The sequence below is a fragment of the Pholis gunnellus genome (genome assembly GCF_910591455.1).
Source record: "Pholis gunnellus genome assembly, chromosome: 5".
Lineage (NCBI taxonomy): Eukaryota > Metazoa > Chordata > Actinopteri > Perciformes > Pholidae > Pholis > Pholis gunnellus.
This window is the reverse complement of record NC_136531.1, coordinates 10967320-10992450: the sequence shown is the minus strand read 5'-3', so window position 1 is coordinate 10992450 and position 25131 is coordinate 10967320. Positions and strand designations below refer to the sequence as shown.

Sequence of the window (25131 nt, the reverse complement as noted above, 5' to 3'; positions counted from 1 at the left end):
ACTTACTATCCAAAATATAAAATGTGAACACGTTCAAATCCTACCCGTGTTGACTGCATTAATCACACATGCATGTACTGTAACATGAATTTAAAATGCAGTTCTAGACACAGATGTTATATATTAAGTTAATTAAGGACAAAGATTCATTGATTGTGTTTGCAAAGGATTACAGACTCAGCTGACACCTTTATCCACAGCAACTCACGAGTTGAGATCGAATAACCACCAATCACCAGAGCCCCGTGTAAAGGTGCGTTAGGCTCCGAGCTGCAAGTTATAAAGGGGAGGACAGGTCAGGTAGAGGGTTCCTTTCTGGTCTATTGCATTTCAAGCAGAGATTGTAGCTATCTGCTTAGATTCATTAAATCATTTGCACCAACATTACCAAAAAAAGTACAGTATGACAAAAGGAAATTATTCAAACCGTTTATTGTTTTTAACAAAACAAACCAATGTCACAGTCAATGTTGTATTCCCTGCCAGTCAAACCACAGGCTGTGTACAAAACATGGCTGCTTTTAGAAGCAGACGTTTTAAAAATGTTGAGCGACACTGTATATTTAAAAGACTGTGATCAAACAATGACATATCAAAATGACCAATCACTATGACAAGAGGATTTAAAGAGAGATGGCACAATAGAGAATAATGGCTCTCAATCATTTTCCCAGAGAGAGAAATCTAATAAAAGTTGTTCTTATGCAGCATCACACACACGCTGTGGAAGCATGGACCCTCCCTGAGAGAGGTGGACCTGCGGTTTCCTGCGTATTTAAGAGCCGTCATGATTTTCCTTATCAAAAAGTTACCATGTGAAGCAATGAAGTTGCATGTGGCATATGACCTCATTAAAAAGGACCTCTCCAAATTAGGTGTATAGTGTGCAGTTGGTCTTCGGTATGAAGCGCTTGGTATACAGAAGAACTACAGAGTGCTACTCTCTTCTTGACGCTTGTGTTACGTTTCTAAAAGTGAAAACATGGAGATCAGAGGATGTTACGGATGAGAATCATTTACAGTGCACATTTTTGCGTTGACGATTCTACAGCGTTCTTTGACCGATTCCGATATTCCGGCGTGTTCAGCGGGAGAGAGGCAGTTCCAGGCTGCAGCTGCAGCGGGGAGGATGAGGCCGGCGGGGATCGTTCCAGAATCTGAGCTGCCGAGAACAAACACCGACTGGTGGTGCCTTTGCTCAAATTGCCCTCCGATGCCAACAGAAACGGAATCATTCTGCTGTAATGAATGTCAGCGTGGGCAGTCAGAGAGACCGAGCTGTGTGCGCGTTTAAATGCATGAAAGTTTCCCTCCTCCCTCAGACAGAGGTGTGCTGGAGACCTTCTTCGGGATTTAATGGTGGAAGGAGTGAGGGCCGCCAACGAGCCGCTACATCGGACAGCCGGAGAGGCAGAGACACAGTGGGGGGGGGGGGGGGGGGACCAGCTTAAAGAGTCGGCATATTTTCACATCTAACTCTGTGAATTAAGGATTTATTTTGACCAAATCAGTGGCTGATTGTTGGACAGTGGAAAGACCAACCCAGACATGTTTGGTGAGATATTTTGTTGCTATTTTGTTTAAATAAAGTGTGTTTTACGATGAGTTAACAAGCCAATTAAGCTCGTCTTAGTTCGGTGTAAAAGAGAAACTTCAGAAGGTATCCGGTTGTATTTTTTTGGTTTATTTGAAAGAATATTTTCTTCATCAACGTTTGTGAGTTTATTCATCAGACGTAGGGAAAACCGGGGCACACACTGGGGAATTTATTTAAATGGAGTACTTTTACCATCAGCACTGATTGGAAGTCCACATAAAAAAAAGGTGGCGAATGTTCCTTTGAAGTGTTTCCTTAATGCATCTTGAGTATATAACCCAAGCACTATAGGCAGGGCTTGGCTACACATAAAGTAAAGACAGGGTACCTGCACTTAAACTCGTTTGACATTGTGAAACCTGTTATTTTAATTAATGGTTAAGTGTGGAAATGTGATCATAAATGCCTATTTTTCAGCCGGATCTTATAATTACAGTTTGTCGAGTTTCATCAACTAGACGAGACCCGTTTACACCTGATCATGATGAGGTTTCAATCACATCCAGACAGATGAAGGCCAGTATCTTAGAAAACATGACATGAAGTTCATCAGTACTGCTCAGCCATCATTAATACTGTCAGGGCCGACCAGCCGGTGAAGGGGTGGCTTCCTTGGCCCCTACCAGTGCCGTCATTGTACTGTTCCCAGATATACCCTGTTTCAACATACTGTCTATAAACATTATTGACGATGTTAGTCCTGAGTTCCTCGTAAAGAGCAGCTGCCTTCTCTTGGTGCGGCCCTTCCGTGTTGCTGTAGTGGTGCAGGGCTCGGACTGCCAAGTAGTTGATGTTAATCCATATCGGGCCCCTCCAGTAGGGGGCGTCGTGCTCCGTGTTTCGCTTCATGTACATTGGATCGGCTTTAGAAATTGAACGCAGGCCGTAGGGTGTCCACAGCTTATTGGAGTCTCTCATGTCACGGAAGATGTGTTCTAGTTTGGGTGAATCCGGTGTAAGAATGTGCAGCAAGAAAGGAAACAAGCTAACGTAACCCAAAGCGTTAACGTACTGCATCTTGGGGGCCCGGCGGACGGCGCGCACGAGGCGCGCCACGGGGAACTGGTGACGAGGTTGTCCGGGAGGCACGTACACCTTCTCCTGCTGCAGGGACACAGCCTGGGTGTGGTTGCCAAAGTCACTGAAAGCACGAAGCTGATCTGACCAGTGCAGCTCATTCAGTAGGTCGTTGTCACAGAGCACCTGGTGGGACAGCTCATAATCGTGATGGGGCTCGCCGAGAAGCCGAGCCACACTTGCCATGATGCCGGAGGACAACGCCATCCAGCAGTGTAAATCTACATGGCGCTCATCTGCTGACGGATGAGAGGCCCGGGGGTAGTCGTCCAGCCCAGAAGTCAAGGTCTTGGGATTGAGGAAAAGATTTGTGTCCTTGTCGCGCCCACGCCAGCGGTAGGAGTTTGGTAGAGGCCCCGTCTGTGTGGTGTTGTACCATTCGAACCAAGTTTTCAGTCGGGGGAAAAGCCGCCGAAGGAAAGGCAAGGTCGGTCGAGATGCCGGCTTCTCTGGATTTGACGAGAGCTGTTCGACAAGCTCCTGAAGAGCTAAGAAAAGTGTCGGCGGGTTGGCGTTCTCGTTGCGCTGAACCACAAACTCAGCTGGGACTTTACTGCGAGCCTCGTCTCCCAGGATCTGCTCGCGTGGGATCCAGCCCTCCATATTCATCAGGTCTATCCAGTGGGCAATCGCCTCCCTCGTCACATGGGGATCCCACTTGCTCAACAGCAGCTGGTGAAAGCCCTCGTCCCAAAGGAACCCTCTCGGAAAGAAAGAGCGCGATGGTACGGCGGTGAACAAAGCGCCTTCTGGGTACAGGAGCGGGTACTCATTGTAGGCTGACTGTACCACAGACTGGCCATAGAAGTAGCCCATTCCACCCAACATGTTGCTGAGCGCTGCCTTGCCAAACTTAACGTGTGCCTGGCTAAAACCTTTGCTTTCGAGGCCAAAAGTCTTCTCGAACTTTGAGTCGAACTCGGCTTTCCTCCTCTCCAGCTCCTGAGTCATGACTGAGCCCACGAGCTGGTTGGGACGGCTGTGGAAGCTCCCGGACTCGAACAGAACTTCCATCTGGAATGGCGTCTGGACGGTCACCTGGTGAACCACGAAGTCACTCTCTTTCCGCGTGTCGGCGGGTTTCTGTTGGCTTTGGTGGTGGGGTGGCTTGTAGGTGTCTACGGCTATGTAATGCCTTTTCTCACCAGAAGGAGCGCTGTAGATAAACCTACGGTTCAGACTTTGCTTCACAATGTCGGTCAGCTTCTCCAAGCCAGGAGAGACAGTCTGAAGATAGTTGTAGCTGGAAAGAAAAGAAACTGTTGTTAATATTGAGTTTATTTATTGTCTTTTAAAATTATATGAAATCAAAGCCATCACATCATCTTTAAAGTTGTCTATCTCAACTGCACTAGCTATGTTAGTGATCCCTAAGCACACTGTGTCATAACCTGAGTCCCAAAAAAAAATGTACTGGTGAGGTTAAGTGACCATGTTAAACCCCACATATAGTTCAACAACCATCTTTCTACAATAAGCTAAAATGCAAACAATTTGTATCATTCCTATCAGTGCATACTGTACCTTTATATTTTGCTATGCTGGTCTTCTCTAGCCCTCATCAAAGTTTGAAGAGTCCTGATCCACTCGGTACAAAGAAATACTGAAACGGTGCACATTACCCTTCTTTCTTCACTAATTAAACGACAGTTGTTCCATTTCACAAAAAGCTAAAAGAGTCCTTATGGAAAGGAGCTGCTTTTCAGAAGGTACATTTAACATATATCTGCTATAATGTTTATCAGCACGTTCAAAAAACCTTCAGAATTAAGAAAACCTAATTCCTCCAGTGTGTTCTTCGATTAACAAATTGATGAAACAAAGCTGAAAATCCTGCTTTTGCTGCCATCTAGTGGTCGGGTTTTTTACCAACGTCGTTATGTAGGGTCACTAACAACAGGACATTACTACCGAGTATGATCAGAGGACTGATACTTGGACTCAGGGGAGGTCCAACAGACTTACAGATTTCAGGGTCATTCAAATAGTGCTATTTTTTGTTAAGCATCTTTTCCTCACATGCAGCTTAAATGTCCACTGTTCAGCTCTGCTATATGACGTCTTCTCCCTTCTGCAACCAATTGTTGCAGGTGATAACCCCCAAACTGAGCAGTGGCAGTGATTCTATAGTATGCTTCCTCCAGCTGCCTTGTCCACGATCACTCTCTTTTCAAACTGCTGCTGACTTAACCATTCACTCCTGTATTTATGCACGTACCTTGCATATTTGGCACTGGATAATTCCCCGGTAACTGGCTTCCGGAAGGTGATCTTAAAGTTTCCTAGCTCCTCTGAGAAACCAGTGATGGATGCGAGGCGGTTTCTATCCTCAACGTGGGCCTCCAGGGAGCCCTGGGTGTCCGCTGCTGTGTAAAACATCAGGGAGATGACTGGCGCTTGAGGGGCCGAGCTCTGGTGGGTAAAGACAAAAAGCCTACAATTATCACAACAATAGACATGTTTCATTTTGGGTCACGTTTGGGAACATCTGCTCAAAAGCCTGAATAAACAGTCAGTACTCACGTGCTGTTTAGCGGTGACCCTCCATGTCCAGTCTCCTCCGTGAGCCCCTCCCATCCTCTTCACAAACTCTGTCGTCAGTGTGAAGTCGTTGTCGCGGATTTCCTGGACGCCGAAGGTGAGCCCATCGTGCATCACCCAGCCATAGCCTTGCAAACGATCCCCTTGCTCACAGATGTGCCTCAGGTTTACATCCATGTCGGCAAACTGACGCATCCACATCATCCCTGGGGAGACATAACGATGGAAGTTATTTGGTTGTATTGTACACCACAGAGGACGCACAAATATTTCATTTGGAAAACAACTGTCTCACAGAAAAAAGGTAAGTCACAAAACTCACTGGATACATGCAGCAAGTTACCGGCCAACTGGGTTTTGGGAACAGCAGTGCTGAACTAAGTGTTGGTACTCAATATTGGCAAATGTAGCCCACTTTATGCTGTTACCCAATAAACAATGTTGGTCGTCCAAATTGACTGACCGGGTAAACAGCTCTAGGAACGGAAGCCAAAATATACTTGAATTTGTCAAGTGCCTGGGCTCGTTTCCCACCATTTCCCCGATCTAGTGCAATTAAACATTGAAGATTTGATTAGCGCTACGAAGCAAATGTTTTTGTGAGAGCAAACAATTTAATATTAAAAAGGGAAAATCCACCCGAAAACAGACTGCAGTGTGCCTATGATTTGAGACATGATTCTACTGTGGATATGAAGATAAAGACAGCATCAACAAGAGAAAACTGTCTATGTATGTATGTATGTATGTATGTATGTATGTATGTATGTATGTATGTATGTATGTATGTATGTATATATATATACATACATACATACATACATACATACATACATACATACATACATACATACATACATACATACATACATACATACATACATATATATATATATATATATACATATATAGCTATATACATATAAACATATATAGTTATATATACAAATACGTACTTATACAAATATACATACATATATACATACATATACAGTACATATACACACAAACGCATTAAACATTGTCGGGGATTTGGGTATTATAGTGGTACCCTTAACATCCAGGTCCCCCAGAAGACACCATGTTTTTTTTTTTTATAGCTTCACCATTCCATAACATGAAGGAGCTCTGGATTAAAGTTGATGCTTTGTTTTATGTAAATTTCCCAGATATTCTACCTGATATATTTATTATCTTTAGAAACTGAAGGAACTCTGCTAGAATGTTAAATGAAGCTCAGTGTATTGCACAGCAGCATCAGTCGGGTTTAATTAAACGTATGTTTTCATATTAATCTGAGTGAACAACGTTTTCATATCTGATCTTTACATATTTAACAAAAATGTTACGTTGGTTTTGATTTTCCCTTTAACTCTTCCACCACAAATTAGGAGCAGACTCCTGAAGACAATGTTTTTAAATGTACCTTTTTTCTGTCTGTAACTATGTGTTCTTGGCCGGCTAAAAAAAGATTATTATTCTCAAAAAGGATTCTCCTGCTTAACTAAATCAAACATAACCGGCACAGCTTCAGCTCGACACTGAACGTGTCAGCCTACCTGCCACGATGGACTTGGGACTCCTGGTTTTCATGCCGAAGTAGACCTGAGGCCTGTATGAGCCCCAGAACCTCTCGGCAGAGACCTTGGCACTGCTGCTGTTGGCATCCAGGACAGGAGGGGACGGGTGCAGGGTCACCACCCGCTTGGCCAGGCTTGATCGCATGTGGAGGGCGTAAAAGAACCAGACCAGGCTGAATATGCCGAGGCCAATGGAGATGTTGATGAAGACTTTGCCAATATCAACTTTCTTTTTCTTCTCTTTTCGGTGAAATGCAGGGGGCTTCTCGTCTTTCCGCAGAAGGGGAACAGCTTCACCGGTCACCACCCTCTTCCTCTGCCGACCCATCCTGCCCTTCTGAAGCTGGAGACAACAGGGAGGAAGATAGTTTTATTTAATAGTCTAACTTTGTGTGTGGCAGAGTCAATTAAAAACTGGGAGGGAGCTGAAGGTCTGCATCAAGCTTTCTTGTGCACTTATCCAAGCCACAAACTGATATGTGCTTTTGCCCTTTATAGAGAAATAATAATGCATAAATAAATATGACTTCCTTGTGTGCGGGCTTGTTGTACTTGTACAATATAGAATCTGGCCGCTATCATAACAATAATAACCTCGTTCTCATCGTTCCTGTTGTTAGTATGAGCTGTAACGTACGTTAAGTTCACGTCATCGCAGGCCAGCTGTCAGGTTAACATTGCAAGGTGTATGATGGCGGGACAGGTGCTAATTACACTCTGCTTCTGTGCAACGTGTTTCCAATTTAATTAACGTTAAGTAGTAATCACCCACACCCGTTTTAACCAGAACGCATGCAGTTGGTAAATCGCCACTCCGCCCCGGCAATACGTTGCCTGCAGGGTTGCACGCTACTCGTTAGTCATGCTAACGTTCCTTTTTAGCGAAACCGACCGGTTGTGGCAATATAAAGTGGCTTTAAATGGTAAGCAAATAGAAAATACGGCGAAGGTCAACCTTTTTAGCTTGATGTTCATTGAGTAAATGGATACTAACCTGTCAAAGTACCAGAGTCTCAGCTGCTCATTCTACGTTGCTAGCTTACTAGCCACTTCCTGGTTGCCAATTCTTTTCTTTTTTCTTTGGCAACATCACGACCCGCCCTTCTCTGCCTCTGATTGGCTAATACCTGTTCTCTTCGTAGGCTCTAGGTTGGATTGGTTAGGTTTTGGCAAGAGGCGTGAAATTGGTTAGGATACAGAGGGTTAAGCCAATCAGAGCAGAGTAGGGCGGGTCATGCCTTCACCATTCTAGGAAACAAAAATATCACTCGTTTTCACTGACGTGTACTTTTTTATTAAATACTATACACGCGGTATAGAGGGGATAGTATACAAACCGAACAATAACAAAAGAGCCAGGAGTAAATCACACTACACACGAGTATTATAAAACATGCAGCCTTTTTTTTGCCGAATTAGAAAGTAGTTGTATATAATGTATACAACATCCTTCAAGAAAACCACAAAATTAGATTTTCTATTGTTGAATTTACATTTATAAGAAAAAAAATTGCCAACATAACTACATTTATTTAAAAACATATATTTGTGTAAAACTGTTTCTGAATTTTCATCACAATAAGATAAGCTTGTTTGTTTTTATTTATGCATGTAGTAATCAACCTTATTCACGTTTAAGATTTGATGACTCATCGAGACCTTCTTCCATGCATACAATTGACCACTAACGTGTACTCCAGTGTATTTGTGTGTGAAGTTATCAATTACCCTGTCACTTGCTCATCAACTAAAGGACTGAATAATATACTATAGACAAGTAGAAAAAAAAACATGCAAGTACAACATTGTAGAGGGAAATATGTAATTGAATTTAAATTTATCAAATTAAGTCCTAATGTAGAGGTGTGTTGTGAACAGTTTGCTGAGATAAATAGTTCAAATAGCTCACTAGTACAAAGATGATTGGATAGAATAAAAAAAACATTAACAATCATAGCATCTATTTGACACATGCCAGAATCAGCCACATGCCAGAATGAGTGTCCTGTGAAGTACACCAGTTTCCAAATTTCCCTCGACCACTTATTTACACTATAAGCATAATAAAACTGTTATGACCCATGGCCAGTTATCGTAGATGTACCATAAATGGGGTCAAGGGTCAGAGGAAAAAAAATCCAAGCGTTGGCCTTAAACTGCTTCTCGGTTACAGATTAACATATTTACACCTGCTTTGATCATTAATCATTGAGACTTACAGAGAAGGTACAAGTACAAGACAAGGGTGAAATATACATTAAGGATCACAACTGACTGATCAGCAAAGGGGATTGATGTACATCTCTACTACACTTGCCAAATCACTTACTCCTGGTTATTCATCAACACCGCTGGCATAACCACAAAAAAAGAAATACAGAAACTTAATTTTGTTGCTTTTTAATGAATGAAATATATTTCTTAGCCACATCTTCAACATTCGTCAACATGAAAAACTGTTACAAACAGTGGCAGAAAAGAATATGCATATCTGAATATGCCTTTAACACAGTCTTCCAAGATAAGCTGAGGTTGCCATTGCACAGATGTGTCAGACAGGTAAACGAGTAATTCTGCTCTCTAGGGTATCATCAGGTTACCTGTCCGGAATCCATTTCTGACCATGTGAGCTGTAGATTTATTTATTGCAAGCACCATCAGAGTGCTCAAAATAATGCTTGTTCAATCTTTTTACTTTTTTTTTTTCCCCTTTCTTTTTTTAAACACACATTAACCCCAATTTCTTTTATTTTTTGAGAAAAGAGCTTCCAACGTATATTTGCCCTAATGCAAGTTTCAAATAACCACCAAACACATCTTGCTTTGACTGCTTTGCTTAATAAAGTGAACATTTGGGTCTGAGGGACCCAAGATGCAAGAAAAAAAAGAAGAAAAAACTCCTGTTCATAAAAACTCGATAGAACCACTTAAACCAGATGGTACAAAGCACAATGTCCTTGAACACATTTCAAATCATTTGTGGCAGGAGAAAAAAGTAAAATCTTTGTTGTTGAGCTAAATTACCAAGTGCTCACCGACTGTACAGTATCAGCTGTCTTCTAAGTGCTTTTTTTTTCATTTCTAGCACTTTACATGGAAAAAAAAAATAGAGACATGGCAACAGGTGAAGCAAAGCCAGAGACAAAACACCCAAATTCATCTCCCACATCCCCCCCTGCCTGTCCACCTGTCTTTCTGCAGCTCTGACTCAAACTCTTCTTGAGAAACAGGTACAAAGACTGAGGAAAGAGGGGTGCATCAACCCAAAAAATAAAGAATTTTCTTACAAAAAGAAAATGTCCAAAACAGTGATTAACAAGATGAATGGAACTCAACGCTTCTGTCTACTTTCACCAAACGTCAATGCTGGTTTGTGTAATGACAACATTATTGGGGGAGGAACAAGGAAACTTAAGACTGCCAGCATGCCTGGTTTCAGAGGAAGACATGCTGGAGCGGAATCTGGGTCCAACAACCTGTAGACACCACCCCTCCTCCTCCTCCTCCTCCTCTTCCTGCTGCAGCTGCTGCTCTTCCTCTTGTGGATTAGTTCTTTATTACCCCTCCATCTCCCTCGCTCACAAAACGCTTTCGTCCTCTGGTGGAAGAAAGAGAGTTTAGAGAAACATGTTAGTGACCCAAAAAAACCCAAATGAATTGATCCCAATAACAAGTATCTCTGTGTTGTCAAAGCTCGATATAGGTTATTTCTCTGTACCATAGAGCTACATTGTTGTTCAAAAACTTAAAAACCCAACCAGATCAATGAGCCACACTATTGTACTGAGTGACATAATTACTCATTAAACAAACACTTTGGGGTTTTCTTACTTTCATGATATTTGTTGACAATAACACAAACATAAAATAAAAACCAGCCATTAGGAATGATTTCATTATGGAGATATGAAAATAAAACAATATTTTAAAGTGGTGATGAATGGCCAACTCACCTGGCGGGACATGCATCCATCAGCTGTTTGGTGATGACGGCCTCCTTGTAGCAGAGGTCCACAAAGGTCTCCATGATAGAGTGGGCATGTGGCACATCAAGGTTGATTTCTGGGAGCTCATCATAGACACGCTGGAAACCCTACATGGAAGAAGCAGCATATAAAATGGATAGTATGACTACAAGGTGAAACGCACATGAATTTTCAGCCGATATGCAAATCATGTCCTTAATAAAGAAAATTATACAAAAAAAACTAAACGCAAGGCACTGACCCTGTTCATCTGATCCACAGTGATGAGGCCTGTTTTCCAGAAGGACTGCAGCAGCTTTATCATCACATGACTGGCAGTGTCACCTTTAGACTCCAGCACCATCACGACAGCCTGAAAACAAATGATGATATAACATATAGAATGTGTAAGAAAGAGTATTCTGCTGCCATCTAATGTCTATCACCTAATAAATAATAAGTCAATGATCAATACAGATGTGCATTATGCACGTTTAACCACACGGTGGCAGTGTTTGCCATTTTACATTAGTTTATACACAAGAAAAGAGAAGGTGCCAGATTTAAACATTTAACAAACATATTTTAACAAAAATACATTTAATTTGTGGTTATTTGTAGATAATGAAACTCTGAAAAAGTCCAGCTGGGTGAATCCTTTCTGAATGTGCTGCATGTGTAGAACAAATTCCACCAGGCTCTGCAACAGTACACCGTGTACTTTCTACACAACTGCCAGAAAAAAAAAAAATATTGAAAACTTGATCGGCCGTTTGGAACCAACACACAATCACACGTTTTTATTATGCCACTCAGTTTATTGCCTTTACTTTTTTTAAAAACACTGCATAATAAAACAGCTACACCCTGTAAATAATCACGAAGCAATTACATTTGTATGGAGGATAGACCGTTCTGTGTTATGCAATGTGCCGTTCTATTTTGGATTGATCAATTTGGGCTGAGCTCTGTTAATACATGCAGTACAAATGAGACGCGCACGCACGCACGCACAGTACTTGGCAGACAACAGAAATGACAGTCACTAACCAGTAAGAGACTTTAACCTGTGTCTTATTATCATGATGTGGGGAGAACATGGAGAAAGCTTTTGTTTGTTTGTTTGTTTTCTTGGTGAATATGTGGAAAAGTGTGTGATGACAGAATAAAAACCAAACCAAAACTGACACAATAAAATCAAGTCTTTGATACCTCATAGACCAGCTCATGGTGGAAGTGTGGGACTTCCAGGTCCCGCAGACAGTGCTCTGCCTCGGACACGTCTCCTGATATCAGGTACTCCTTGAGCAGGAGGTTCATCTGGAACAAAGACACAAACGAGCACACACAAATGAAAAAATGAAGAGGGTTGTTTGTTTTGCCTATAAAAGCTAGCTGAACATAATAAATATCCTTTGGAATTTATTGTGAAGAGACTAAAGGACGGACAGACTGTCTGTTAAAAAGAGAAAACCAGAGCAACAGAGCGATGACTGAGGCATGAATATTGATGGTTTAGAGATGTAGAAATATTGTGCTAATTATGCGAGATTGTCCATGTTTAAGTGCAGGTAACTGGGTTTAATCTAGGGCAAACCTGTATTTGATTCAACACACCCTGGATAGAGAAAAATAATTCACAAGACTTAAGAGAGCTTAAGTCCTGTACAAAGAGCGCTCTGTGTGTCTGTGTGTGTGTGTGTGTGTGTGTGTGTGTGTGTGTGTGTGTGTGTGTGTGTGTGTGTGTGTGTGTGTGTGTGTGTGTGTGTGTGTGTGTGTGTGTGTGTGTGTGTGTGTGTATTTTAGCAATAACCTGACTTCCTTGGGAAATAAAACTCAGCACACTTCAGTCTTCTTGAAAAAGATGAATGTTTCTTTTGGAGCTGTGCTTGAATCTTTTATTCTCTCCTTTATTTGTTAGTATTCATTTGTTATGTCACTCATAACACATGAACCATTTTGCTTTAAAACTATTTATGGACCAATTAGGCATACCACTTGAGATTTAAGAGGAGCGCGACGGATGCAACCAGTAAAAAAAACGTCAAAGCTACAAGTCAATTCTGGGTCTAATTCACTGAGCTGGGGGAATGTGTGGTCATCCAAACATCTGGGGGGAAAAAAAACAATATGGGGGGGGGGGGGGGGTGTTAACGTGGACAGGCAGGGCAGTGACAGAGAAGAGGCCGTAGAAAATGAGAGGCTGCAAGTAAGAGCACAACAATAGAGTGACTCGGAAAAAAGTGAGAGCAGCGAGCGAAAGAGGCCTTTTGCCTCCTGCAGCCCAGTGTGTTCCCCTGAAGCTGCACAACCAGGCAGGAAATCAAAACTGGACAGCCTGAGGCTCTGAGGGCTACTGAGGCTTACACAATGCTGTATGACTGAGAACACACTGACCGACAACTCGCACATTTCTAAACATCACTTAACATGTTGCATAACCTACAGTTTACAAGATGTGAACAAACTCCCACACTATCCACACACCCACATCGGCACAAATAATTCCAGAAATTCCAGATCATAGAACAATAATTGTAAACGAAGACAAAGCCGACAGCACTCGTGGGGTGCAAATGTGTGCATGAACACTGTGTGTGTTTGTGTGTGTGTCAAGTCTGTTCGGTTAAAGGCTAGGGTGTGTATCCGTGTCCGCCCCTCCTCTCCTGTGCCCTTGTTTTTGCAATTCTCACTTTTCGGAGGAGAAAAGGCCTCTGCTGACACAGCAACATAGCAGAGGGTTGGCCTGTGGCTCTCTAACCAGCATGCATGTCTGCCTTCTGTTTACCTTACGTAATGTGAATAAATAAGCAGTGCTTGTCAATACAAACACTCTGACCTCAGTGCTATGGATCATGAATAAAAATAATTTTGAATATGGAAACAAGAAGGTGACTTATCGGTTTAACGGTGGGTTTTTTTCTTACCTCTTTGACGAGGTGTTTGACAGGTCTCAGGCCTCCACCCACGCCCCACACATTATCGAGACGAACCATCTCCCTCTTCATGGTCAGCAGCACTTCGGCACGGTCTAAAGCCACTCTGAAAAAGGAAAACACCAAAATATTATCTGCACATAAATAGGCGTACATAAAGTCTAGTTTTTTTATTTATAAGCTAGAGTGAGTTACCCAATTTAGCACGAAGCTCCAAAATAGCCAAGATAACACCACAACACCAATGTTTTATTCCATTTAAACATTATTTGATAGGAGGAGGACATCTGCTCCTCATAAAACATGAAAAGTAGAAGCTTTTCCCAACACAGGGAAGAGGAAAGTTTTAGTTGCATCTGTAACCAGCTTTTTGCTCAAGTTGCGGTAAAATTAAAGATTTCTTTTAAATATAACTGTTGCAAACAAGGTTGATTTTAAATTGCACTCGTCTCAGCTTACCTGGCATAGTCACAGTCCACTTTTCCCTTGTAACAGTCCAGGAACGACATGGGGAGGACGTGGTCTGCTATGGCTCGGGCTACAAACTGGCCCAACATCTGTGACACATCAGAAGAAAAAACCACATCAGAATGCATCTCCACATCACATATTTTAGTAGTCCAATAGGTTCAGCAATATTTGGTCTACCTGCGGAGCCTCCGGTGTATCCAGTATCAGGTCTGGCAGCTCCTTGAGGATCTTGTCAAAGGCGCGGGCCATTTCACTTTGTGACAGCATCTTGCCCGACAGATCAGACAGCAGGCGGGAGGTCAGCTCTCTGTGGCTGGCTTTGCCTTCCAGGGACAGTGACACGGCCAGGGAGGAGAACTCGAACTTATGTTGGCCCAGGTTGAGCCCTTTCAGCAACATCTGATAGGCAGGAAGGACAAATAAGACAATTTAAGATACTACAGCCTATAACCAGTACTGTTAAGTGATCTAATGATCTGTGCACACAAGCCCTCCATTACTTTCTTCATCCATCGATCAATTCTCTAAACTCGCTCATTCCTGGTCTGCATGCATTTAGTGAAAGGAAGAGGAAACGCTTCATTTGAAATCATTTACCTGGACCTCTTTGGCGTCTCCATGTTCAAAGTACTCCCGTACAATTGGGTTGACCATCTTTTCCAGTTCCTTCTCATCTACCTCAGGCACAACGGTCGCATAAACTGTGTCCCCCTGTGCAAGAACAAACCCATTGTCAGTCCATCCATATACACACACACGTATGCCCAGTCATTATCACGAGCTGTCGAGTACACCTATACGTTTACACTATCAAGGTTTTAAATCCATGTGCAATCCAAGTCTGAAAAGTTATAACATGGCTTAATAATTTCAGATCAATATTACTAAGATTTCTTTTGAAAGGTGTCATCTGTCGCCTCTCTGTTCTTCTGTTATGATATAACAAACTTCTCCCTCTCATCTCAACGTTAGCTTTAGCAAATGCCAAGAATGTCGGTCAAAACTGGTCCAACCAACCTTACAGGTGATGTTTTGATTAGCCTGGAGAACAATGGAAGTATTTATGAAATGATAATCTTAGCAAAGACATTGGGGGTAAAACAAAAAGTTCCTACAAACTGTATCAGGAGAATAACTACTTTTGTTTTTTAAGGGAAAAGCTGGCTCCAATTTTAAGTCCAACAGCATAACAAATAATTACTCAATTGTCTTGACCTCAAGCCCAAGTTTATTTAACAAGAAAACCAATATCAGTATAAAGAAGGGCTGTAACAAACAGTCAAAAACGCTTATTCACGTTCCTGTTTCCTGCTCATGGTGTGTGATTGTTGACTGCAGGAGGTGATGGGAGAGAACCAAAACAATAATTTATGGCCAAGTACAGGCTAAAGACTGAACCTGAATGCAACATCTCTTGTCTCAACATGGAGGCCAATGATACTTTAACCAAGATTTGATCAAAAGGTGAGTCAAGGGAGCATTCTCAAGCATCAGGTGATCCCCTCAGTCGGATTCAAAAGGGCACAGTCTGCACATGTCCTGTGTACTTCCCAAAACCGATATCAACTATTTGACACTAGCTCCATTCCCACTCTGCATTCAGTCAGCCTGACCTCTACAGGAGACAAACAAACTCGGCCTTCAGCAGCGCTACACAGACTGTTTGCTTGATAATGGGGTTAAAGATTAAAAAATACTGTTGAGCTGAGACGGAGCCACCGGGACGAAACATTCATGTGAGCAGATACATTTTTCCAACAGTTTAATAATAATAAGTTACAATAAATCTTTTATCACATGCCGTCCAAGGTATTACAAGCTATCAAAAGAGTTTGATTCATTATCTTGTTTACAGAGCAACGCCTCTTTTATATTTAGTGGGTTTCAGCAGCAGCCCTTCAACATCAGCACGTTTGTTTGACACAAGAAATAAAAGGTGTCAGCTTTGATCGATGGGCCTCTTTGGAACAAAAAGCTGCTCCGCACAACAGGTCGGACACAACAACAACTGTGATAAACCAACCTCTGCTGGTGATGCTCTTTCATCAGTGGCATACACAGTTCAGAGTATGTACAGACTGCTGACGGTCAGGTGATAGAAACATTTAGAAAATAAAGGATCAACTTCCACAGCGGAAGTATTATACTCACAGACAGCTTAGTGGGGATTTATAAGACTATTGGCACACACGTTATTTCTCATCGGTCTCTCTCTCCTCTCATCTCTTTAAACACCTATGTTTTTTGTTTGAGTCTCAACTCTTTCAAAGAAATATGCATATTATTAACAGTCCATGTCTGCTGCACCCCCTCACCTGAGCAGACTCATCGTAGTTGGGGTCCCGCAGATCAGGCTCCTCATCTTCATAAACCATCCCAGCAGCCCCCCAAACTCCTTTACCACCTGCTCCACCTGCATACAAACCATAAAGGCATGTTCACCAATGTGATTGTGGGGAAAAAAAGCCATGGCCACAAACACATTTGGTGCAGGGATTGAAAAGCAGGTCATGCAACATTTCCAACTAAACTAATTGCTGTTGTCAACAACAATCAGTACATGTGCACGAATCACAGTCACCAGAAATTGTCACAACTTCATGAGCAGAGTCTAGAAATATACTAATCAATGTAGTTGTTGTCAACTGGTCAACAAGAAAACAAAGTAAGCCCATGTATTAAGCTCTCGCTACAAAGGTGAACTTTCTCAGGATATAGACAGCGTCCTTCTCCGGACACAGTGTCCATAGATGTTCTCTTCCCAGTTACTGTAAAAAAGGCTGTGCCAGCTTCCCAAAAAAACAGAAGCAGAAAGCTGCATACACCAGAGTAGCTCAAATGTACCTTTTTTTGGCAGGCCTCTGCCTTTACCCGTCCTGGACTTGCGGTCATTGGTGTTGACTTTGCCCTTTGGACTGTGCGGGTCAGTTCCTGACAATTCTCCCGACTCCGAGAAGGACTCGCTGGTGGAGTTGCGCGACGAGGACTTGCGCAGGCGGCGCTTGGCTTTGGCTTTGAGTCGAGCCTCGTGGAGCGCTTTCTCCTGAGGAGTCCAGTTGCCGTTCACCTCCGCCTCATTCAGCAAGTCATCGTCAACGCTGTAGGGATGGTTAGCCTCTGCCAGGTTGTCGTCGAAAGAGAACACCCCTGTGATCAGAAAAATGGAACAATTGCTTAATAATACCGTTTGGATTTTCAACGGGACTGTAACAAATACTGCAACGGAATTTTGCCATTATACTGCCATAAAGACATTTAATTTGACATCATTGGACACTAGCAAAATGTACGATATAGCTCAAATTTGGACACGGCAGCAAATGTTTGGGGAAGACTCTTTATGACAATGTTCACACAATAGGACAGAACTTGTCATCAGTTCCTGCAGCCAGTTTCCAAACTCTTGTGGAAAGCCTCTCCAGAAGAATATAGGCTGTAATACATTCAACCGTATGTATGGGTTTAAGGAGTACACATAGTGTTTGCCATGTAGCGTGCATCTATATCTTTAATTTCACTAGAGCGACACGAGTCCCAGAAACAAAACATATTAGAAAACATGTAAACCACACAAGTAAGGAAATCCTGATGGGATATTGAGTAATAATATGTGAATCTATTCTATTATAGATTAGTACAAACAATAGAATACTAATAATCTCAATAATAATTAAATCGTATTTACATTGGTACATTTATTTCAGACGCATGCCATTTTTACAACTGTAGTAAAAATAATAATAATAAAACTGTTGGAGCTTTGAGACAAAAAACCAAGACTGCCTGCACACATAACACGGTTAATGTCTGCCAACACATTGCTGCCATTGTGGTGAAAAGACACGGTAATGCTCTGCATTTTGTTGCTGTACATGAAGAAACATGACTCGAGGAGTTGGTTTGCACCAAACGGCTCGCAATAGTCAGACATGTTTATGGTTAACTTGCTGATGGTGTTTGTCTCAGGCTTATCTACGCTGCAACACATTACAGATCATATCAAGTGCATTTCGAACACTGCACAACACCTTTACACCGCAGCAATAACGGCTTAGGGCTTGAAAACAATGCCTTCTGCCTGTGTTTGCTACAGCCACCTCCATATGCCAGAGCCATGTTTTAAGCACACATTAAGCCAAACAAGAAGGCCCTAAACATTAAACACGAGAATGGCAGCACATACTCGCGTTGTCTTAGCGGCAGCTGTCAGCAGCTGCCGCTAAGTTTAGGTGTGACATTTAGTGTCAAGGAACTGCATATACTATTCTATAGTGAGTGTACTGAAAATACTGTATATTGTAACAAAATATCTGCCCAGGTTGCTTCTTGTAGGTACTGAGACAACAACAACAACAACAACAACAACAACATCATCATCATCATGTGGGACTGGAGTGTTCCCGCAGGCATGGGAGGAGGGAGGGAGCAAAGTGGAGCACATGCTGGAGAAATGCTGACACCACTTTTAGTTCCATTATTCCTGCAGCCAGGACGTGACTACATATGGCATGGTTGGGTCCATGACTGGTCACATGACCAAGCAGTAGGAGAGAAGGAAAGCAGGAGGAGGAAGAATGTCTGAGAGTGTAATGAATACTTGCAGTGCTTATGCATGTGCCCAAATGGCAGTAAGAGGAGTTATGGCCCTGTAGATTACAGGACATGTGGAACACACACACACACACACACACACACACACACACACACACACACAGAGAGAGGGAGAGGGGAAACTGTCCAAGCCACAGATAAAACTAACAATCTTAAGACGCAGCTGCAGTCTGTGTGCTGCAAAAGCACCAAATGGTTTAGTAAAAAAATATTTATTATTCAACAGGTCTCAGATGTTTGACTTGGAGCGTGAATAACAAATGAAAGGAAGCACCTTTGCATGAAGCAGGTCACCTCCGTGAATTAACTTGTTGCAGTAAAACGCAGCACCACACCCATGGCCTTCAAAGTCTGTAAACAGCAGACCATGTGTCTCCTCCTCCTCCTCCTCCTCCTCCTCCTCCTGTTCCCTCTCCTTGCCTCATATAGGCCACAGGGCCTGCCAGTGCAGGAAAAACTAGCCAATGGCAGCGTGCCATATACATGACCGGCCAATTGGAAAAGAGCAGTTTGCCAAGGCGAGAGTTGCAAAACAAGCAGCACATAAAGCAGCCAAGCTAACAAAGTTTTGTTTTTGTTTTTTTTACCTCTGCAGGGATCATGTGCCTGTGTGACACAGACTGCAACTGCTGAAGAAGTTCTTGTCTTAAAAGTTCTAAAAAAGTCTGCGCGTCACGATTGGTCTCATAAAGCTGCAGCAACAAACTCACTCAACAAAATGAAGACCAAACCACAGAACAGTGTCATAATGGCTTTCAAAACCGCCCCCACATTTTACCAGTTCCTTAACACACAGCCAGATGCAGAACAGCCAAGGGCCTCTGAACATGAACAGCAGCGTTAAGGTGTTATGGTCTCCATACAGTAGCAGGGTTTTACGAATGAGGGGGTCAGTGGAGCAAATTCCTTCTGAGGGACAGTCCTAGATTTCATAACTGTAAGTACGCAGTAATGTATTTTTTTGTGGGGGGGGGGGGGGGGGGGGGGGGTCTGTCAAATACAGCAGCATTTTTAACCAGTTGCACTTGTTTGTGCAGCGTTTGGTCTGCTGGAAGGGGAAAGTGTATCTGTGCTCGCATTAAATCTAAGATTGAGGCGTGTACATATGAGCTAAGATATTCAACATCAACTGGGTGCAGCAGGCAAACTTGTAATGATAGCAACATTTGCATTTTCCACAAATTCTGGAATTTACAATGAAGAGGAGAGTTGTATTCACATGTCTGAAAGAAAGTCTTGAGGGGATCTTTAAAGACTGCAGATGACACAGATTTGTATTGCATGTCTACTTCTCAAAATCCTCAACAAACTCACAAAGTGTTTGGATTTAGATTCAGTCAAAACTTTGACCAAAGTTTTCTCAATCTCAGTTGAACATCCTGGTTAAATAAAGATCTTTCTCTGTCTATCCATGTACAGAGACACATAAAGCAAGCATCTGCTAAATGATATAGGAGACAGTAGACAACCGCTCCACTGTATATGGACTTGTGGGGATTATCTGTTGGAGGAGGAGAAAAGGGCGGGGACGTCCTGAGCTTTAACTGTCATTTCATTTAAGGAGACTATGACAGAGCTTTACTTGAAAACATGTTTGAGACACATCGCCCTAAATGCGTGCGCCTAACGCTGATTAATGCTAATGTACAACAGTGACACTGTAAACTGGGAACTGGCCGCACATGCTCCACAAATACAAGTACAAGGGTTGCCACTCGTTAAAGACGTTTACAACTTATTTTATCAATGCAGCAATGTGCACTTCATTAAATGGAAACGTGTGCCGTTTTGCTGACTGTGCTTCTAGAGTCACCCCATGTAACAGCTGCAGAGCGTTAACACAGATAAAGCGCACGGGGAGGTACATAGAGAAGATTAGAGCTACTAAGATAAACGGCTAAGAGGCTGATAACATGCTGGGTTGTTGTTGTTTTATACAAATCAGACAGACAATCATTTCCACTCATGTAAAGTAAAGCACTACTTTACGGTTTGCTCAGTTTCCAAACTGAGGCGCTGTGTGCAAACATGTTTTCATGAATGCATGTGAGGGAGAAGGGTTAACAAAAGAGGAGCGGGCAAGACGATAACATGTGTACTCAGCAGGCCACGAGGAGATCTGGCTTGACATATATGGCAGTGGGATTATTCTAAGGAGTTTGTAACTGCATGTATTTACACAAGGAGGTGTGGAAATGCTCTCACGGGTGGGGCTCGACACAGGATTTAAAATCTGCAGCTCTGAAGGGCTCTTCTCACAGCACAGACCTGTAAACAGGTTATTTGTGGCGAAAATGTACAGGTCGCTTAGTTCATTGACATAAATAGAATCTAGTCTAATTGTCCGATCTAATTTCAGAGTTTATTTATCTAAATGCACCCTCCCTAAAAAACACAATAGCAAGAGGATTTTGCTTCTAATGACAAACAAAAGCATTTCAGTCTCCTGTACATAGCCGCACCGTGGCAAAACTTCAGAACTCCAACACAAATATTCATGGCGGGATGTCGACTCGTTGCACAGGCAACTGCAGGGACACTCGACTTGACTGGCGGACACTTTTGCAAAATGACAGGAGGCCAGGACCAATTAAAAAAAACTTTTATAAGTTAATTTATAAGATAAAAATATATGAACATTATCGCTCTTTGAAATTTTTCCTTTTCAGAATAAATGATTTATTAACTGACTTAAATTTAAAAAAAATTTATAAACAAGCTCCAATAGTCTTTATGCTGTTCTAGGCACTCTGGCACCTCATTTACAACTCAAGTACAAAAAAAGTTCACATAGTAAATCCATTTATTTTTTATAGTAAATTAGAAAATGGTCGACGGGCAACATGGCACCCAAATCCGGCCCGTGCCGGCGTAAACTAAGTATCACTGGGCCACTGTGTGTAATGACTATTAAGCTTTCAGCTGTATTGTTATGTGTTGCGTTTATGTCACCAAAAGAGAAGTTATCATTCTGTAAAACTACTCAGGAACTCTCACACTCAACATAGATGATGGTTTTAGATCTAAAAGAGAAATCCAATGAGAGGCTTGCTTTTTAGAGATATTTAATATTTTTTTTAAATCAAGTACTTTGGAGTTTTCGGCTGGCGGCCATGCTAGTAATTTTACACATTGCTTTAGGCTCTGGCTTCTTATGAATAATCAATGCATAATAAACTGTAATCAAATGACCCAAAAACAGATGTCTGTAAAGCGTGATGATTTTGGGGAAGATCCATGTTTGAAAAGACATGTGTGCTATACAATGTACGGTTTACATATTTATCATACTGTTGACCCACAATGTATAGAGTTGTTTTCGCCTCCCCCACCCCCCACAGCACAGACAATAGAGTCTTTGACAGCGTGTGTGACCACCTCATCAACAGAGGCTGCTCAATCAAGCGTGGCAGACCATCCTTGAGAAAAGACGGACAACGTCCACGCAGACAAGTCCATCTGTGCACCATAGCACAGGCTGCTTTTACACACACACACACACACACACACCCCCGTTTAACAAACCACGCGGTGTCTCAAACGCACTTTGTCTTACCTCCGTGTAACCTGATGTGAATGCGTCTGACAACACAAACCACGGTATTAATGTTTGCGTTTAAATGCCACTCACACAGGTCTGTGAACTATCAGTTTGATACATCACCGCTGATCTCGCGGGGCTAACAATACATTTGTACTACTTATGTAACCTCTAAATACACAACGAGAGAGCGCTTATGTAAGGCTCTATTGGCTCTTATAGTAGGCTATACATGTCGACGTCATCGCCAGGCTGAGCGAGGAAATCAATCCAGGGTACCATGGGATCAAATCTCATTCAAAGAAAGCCACCGTCTGATTATTATATCGTTATTCAGACCTGGTGCGTTTAAGGGACGCGCGTTTGATTGAGAAATCATTATTTAATCGCGCTGAAAGGATCGTTCGATTCAACGTTGCTTCCTGTTTTTGTATTTGCACATGACGAAACGGACAATATACAACACCATGCATAAAAAGGGGCGTGTAACGTTATATGGGTCTAAATAACCGTTAAAATACACTGGCTAACACACAAAGTGTTGACACACAAGTAGGTGATAGAGGAAGCATAACATCTTACAAATGCACGATCGAGGAAATTTAAAAAAAAGCAGGAAGCAAGACAGCTCAATCTTACTCATGCGCACTCTTGTTTAACACCGTACTAGAACATCGAAGAGAAGTCTGTGTATAAAAATACACTCAGCAGGCTGCGCCAGTGTGTGCAAACAACGACTTGTCAAAGCGGAAGTGAGCGTTATGGGCTCGTCCAATCAGAAACGTGAAAGGGTTAAATGTAAAAGCAGTCCAACAACAAACACCACAACAAAGCATAAAAAGAACAACAATTACAAAATCAGTTCGGTTGTACGTGCAAATATGCGTCCGTGCGCAGTGATTGTTGCACCAATGCACGTTGCAAGTGTCTGTGACGGAGCACATGGTGGAGCATGGCGTTGCAGCCCATCCCATGCAGGGACAATAGACCTGGGAGAGGACGCCAGCAGGCCCTCGGCTGCTCGGTGACACTCTGCACCGATGCACGCGACACAAAGTGGGGCCGAGTTCATTAACTCACCGTCGACTTTTGGAGCGGAGGACCACGTATCCACTTCGGTCGCCATGGCGCTCTCCAAATGCTCGATTAGAAATCCTCACGGTGAGCTTCTCCTGTCGAGCTTCAGCTGCCACAAATTGCCCCCCCCAAAAAAAATCAGCAGACAAACGTCTGCAGAGCAAGGTATTTGAACAGTCTTTTGAAAAATGACACGTGCTGGAGTGAAAAATCGCGAGTCCAGTCGCCTATTTTTCGTGCAGCACGGGATCAATGGCAGAAAACACACAAAAAAAAAATAATTAAATTGAATTACAAAAGAGAGGAAATGCTATATAAATGAGGAGTGAGGGTTTCGTACTCTTCTCAGCGTTTACGGCTGAGGCGAGTCAATAACGCTGTGCGTGGAAAGGAAAGTAGGTTAACGAGTCGGAGAGCATTTCAGCAAACAACCTGCAAGATAAACAAAGTCTGTTTTTAACTTTGCAAGAGCGAACGGAGCAAGGTCACGTGAACAAAACTCGGATGGGGAGTGGTCAGTAGAGGGGGTGGGTGCTGGTCGTCTCTGACCAATCACAGAGCAGGACGGGAACAACACGTCTCATGTCCATTAACTGTGTTTAAAAAAAACGCTGGATAAAAATATGTCCCCCACATGTAAAGCTCGTTTGCTATGTTATTAGAAGGACAAGCATTAACACAAGTATGTAAATACATAGTATTAGTTTAAGTTTGACTTAATAAATGCCAGTTTATGACCTTAGACATAACATTTAAGTACAGTCTGTTCAAGAACTATTGAATTGCTGCAAAGACTATTGCTACTGGATGTGTGTTTGTTGGCTTTATCTTACATTAGGCGTTTGCAAATCGTATTTGTTTTATACACTAAATAGTTCGAGCTTAGGGGTTTGAGATGTTCCTAATTTCTATCTGGTTGGGGACTTCTAAATGTCGCATGTCTAAAAATGGTATAAAGTATAAAAATGGTTTCTGCTTAATTTTAAGGGAGTAATAAAGGTAAACTTGGCAAAAACCTTATCATCTTTATAGAAGTATTTTTGTCATCCAAATCCACACCACCAGATGGAGCTGAAAACACGTGCAGCTAAGTTTGATGATGGCCGATCAGCATTTAGGTGCCCTTGGTATTTAACAGCAAACTATCTGTTTCTAACCAAGTCCTGTAAATGTGGGCCACTGGCTCCTTTTTTCATCTGCCTAAGAAAAGTCCCATGACAGTTAACACACAAAAACATACCAGGCTTATAATAATTATGGAGTAAAAATGGTAATTTAGGCCTCATTGTAGCCCTCCTATGGTTAGGAAGGCCCAGGGCAGTTACCCACTTTGCCTGTTCGGCAATGCAGCCTTGATGATAATATTTCGGCTAATACTTCTAGCAGGACAGTAAATTCTTGGACTTTTTCTGCTCTGCTCATCTCATTGGAGTGAGAGGAACAATGCGAACGGACGGGTTTTGTCAAAGCATATGGCAGTGGTTGATATATTTCAAGCATGTTTGACAACAAAAGACTGCTGATATTCTCCTACCGCATGTTGTATTTGTCATCACTGATGCACAGCGCTGTCAGCTACACACAATCACACATTTCAAACTCTCTTTTTTTTGCGTTTTACTTGTGAAAAGGTGAAGCTTTCAGAGTGAGTGCAGCATGATGATTCATCCTGAGTCACAGTGACAGCTACTCATGAGTGGGTGTTTTTAGCTCATTCCCTGCTTAGATAAGTCGG

General features: G+C 42.4%; 2 protein-coding genes across 2 annotated transcripts; both read right to left on the bottom strand.

Annotated features, from left to right (window-relative positions):
* Positions 1–416: 416 nt before the first annotated feature.
* Positions 417–7852, bottom strand: mogs (mannosyl-oligosaccharide glucosidase). The gene is made up of 5 exons (XM_079159040.1): positions 7790–7852; positions 6775–7138; positions 5198–5421; positions 4893–5086; positions 417–3917 (listed from the first exon to the last, which is right to left on the bottom strand). The coding sequence occupies exons 2-5, from the start codon at positions 7121–7123 to the stop codon at positions 2147–2149; spliced, it is 2538 nt and encodes an 845-aa protein (XP_079015166.1). The 5' UTR covers positions 7124–7138; positions 7790–7852; the 3' UTR covers positions 417–2146.
* A 1580-nt stretch (positions 7853–9432) lies between these two features.
* pdcd4a (programmed cell death 4a) lies at positions 9433–23851 on the bottom strand. Its single transcript, XM_079159356.1, has 11 exons — positions 23400–23851; positions 17012–17314; positions 16483–16580; positions 14765–14878; positions 14345–14566; positions 14156–14253; positions 13688–13802; positions 11973–12080; positions 11023–11133; positions 10749–10888; positions 9433–10393 (listed from the first exon to the last, which is right to left on the bottom strand). The coding sequence occupies exons 1-11, from the start codon at positions 23443–23445 to the stop codon at positions 10342–10344; spliced, it is 1407 nt and encodes a 468-aa protein (XP_079015482.1). The 5' UTR covers positions 23446–23851; the 3' UTR covers positions 9433–10341.
* Positions 23852–25131: the final 1280 nt, after the last annotated feature.

Coding starts and splice junctions, on each gene's coding strand:
- mogs (XM_079159040.1), bottom strand. CDS start 7,123: ATGGGTCGGCAGAGGAAGAGGGTGGTGACCGGTGAAGCTGTTCCCCTT. Junction 5,422..6,774: donor TCCCAAGTCCATCGTGGCAG/GTAGGCTGACAC, acceptor ATGTCTCCCCAG/GGATGATGTGGATGCGTCAG. Junction 5,087..5,197: donor GGGTCACCGCTAAACAGCAC/GTGAGTACTGAC, acceptor TTTACCCACCAG/AGCTCGGCCCCTCAAGCGCC.
- pdcd4a (XM_079159356.1), bottom strand. CDS start 23,445: ATGGCGACCGAAGTGGATACGTGGTCCTCCGCTCCAAAAGTCGACG. Junction 13,803..14,155: donor GTGGACTGTGACTATGCCAG/GTAAGCTGAGAC, acceptor TTCCTTTTTCAG/AGTGGCTTTAGACCGTGCCG. Junction 11,134..11,972: donor ACCATGAGCTGGTCTATGAG/GTATCAAAGACT, acceptor ATTTGTTTTCAG/GCTGTCGTGATGGTGCTGGA.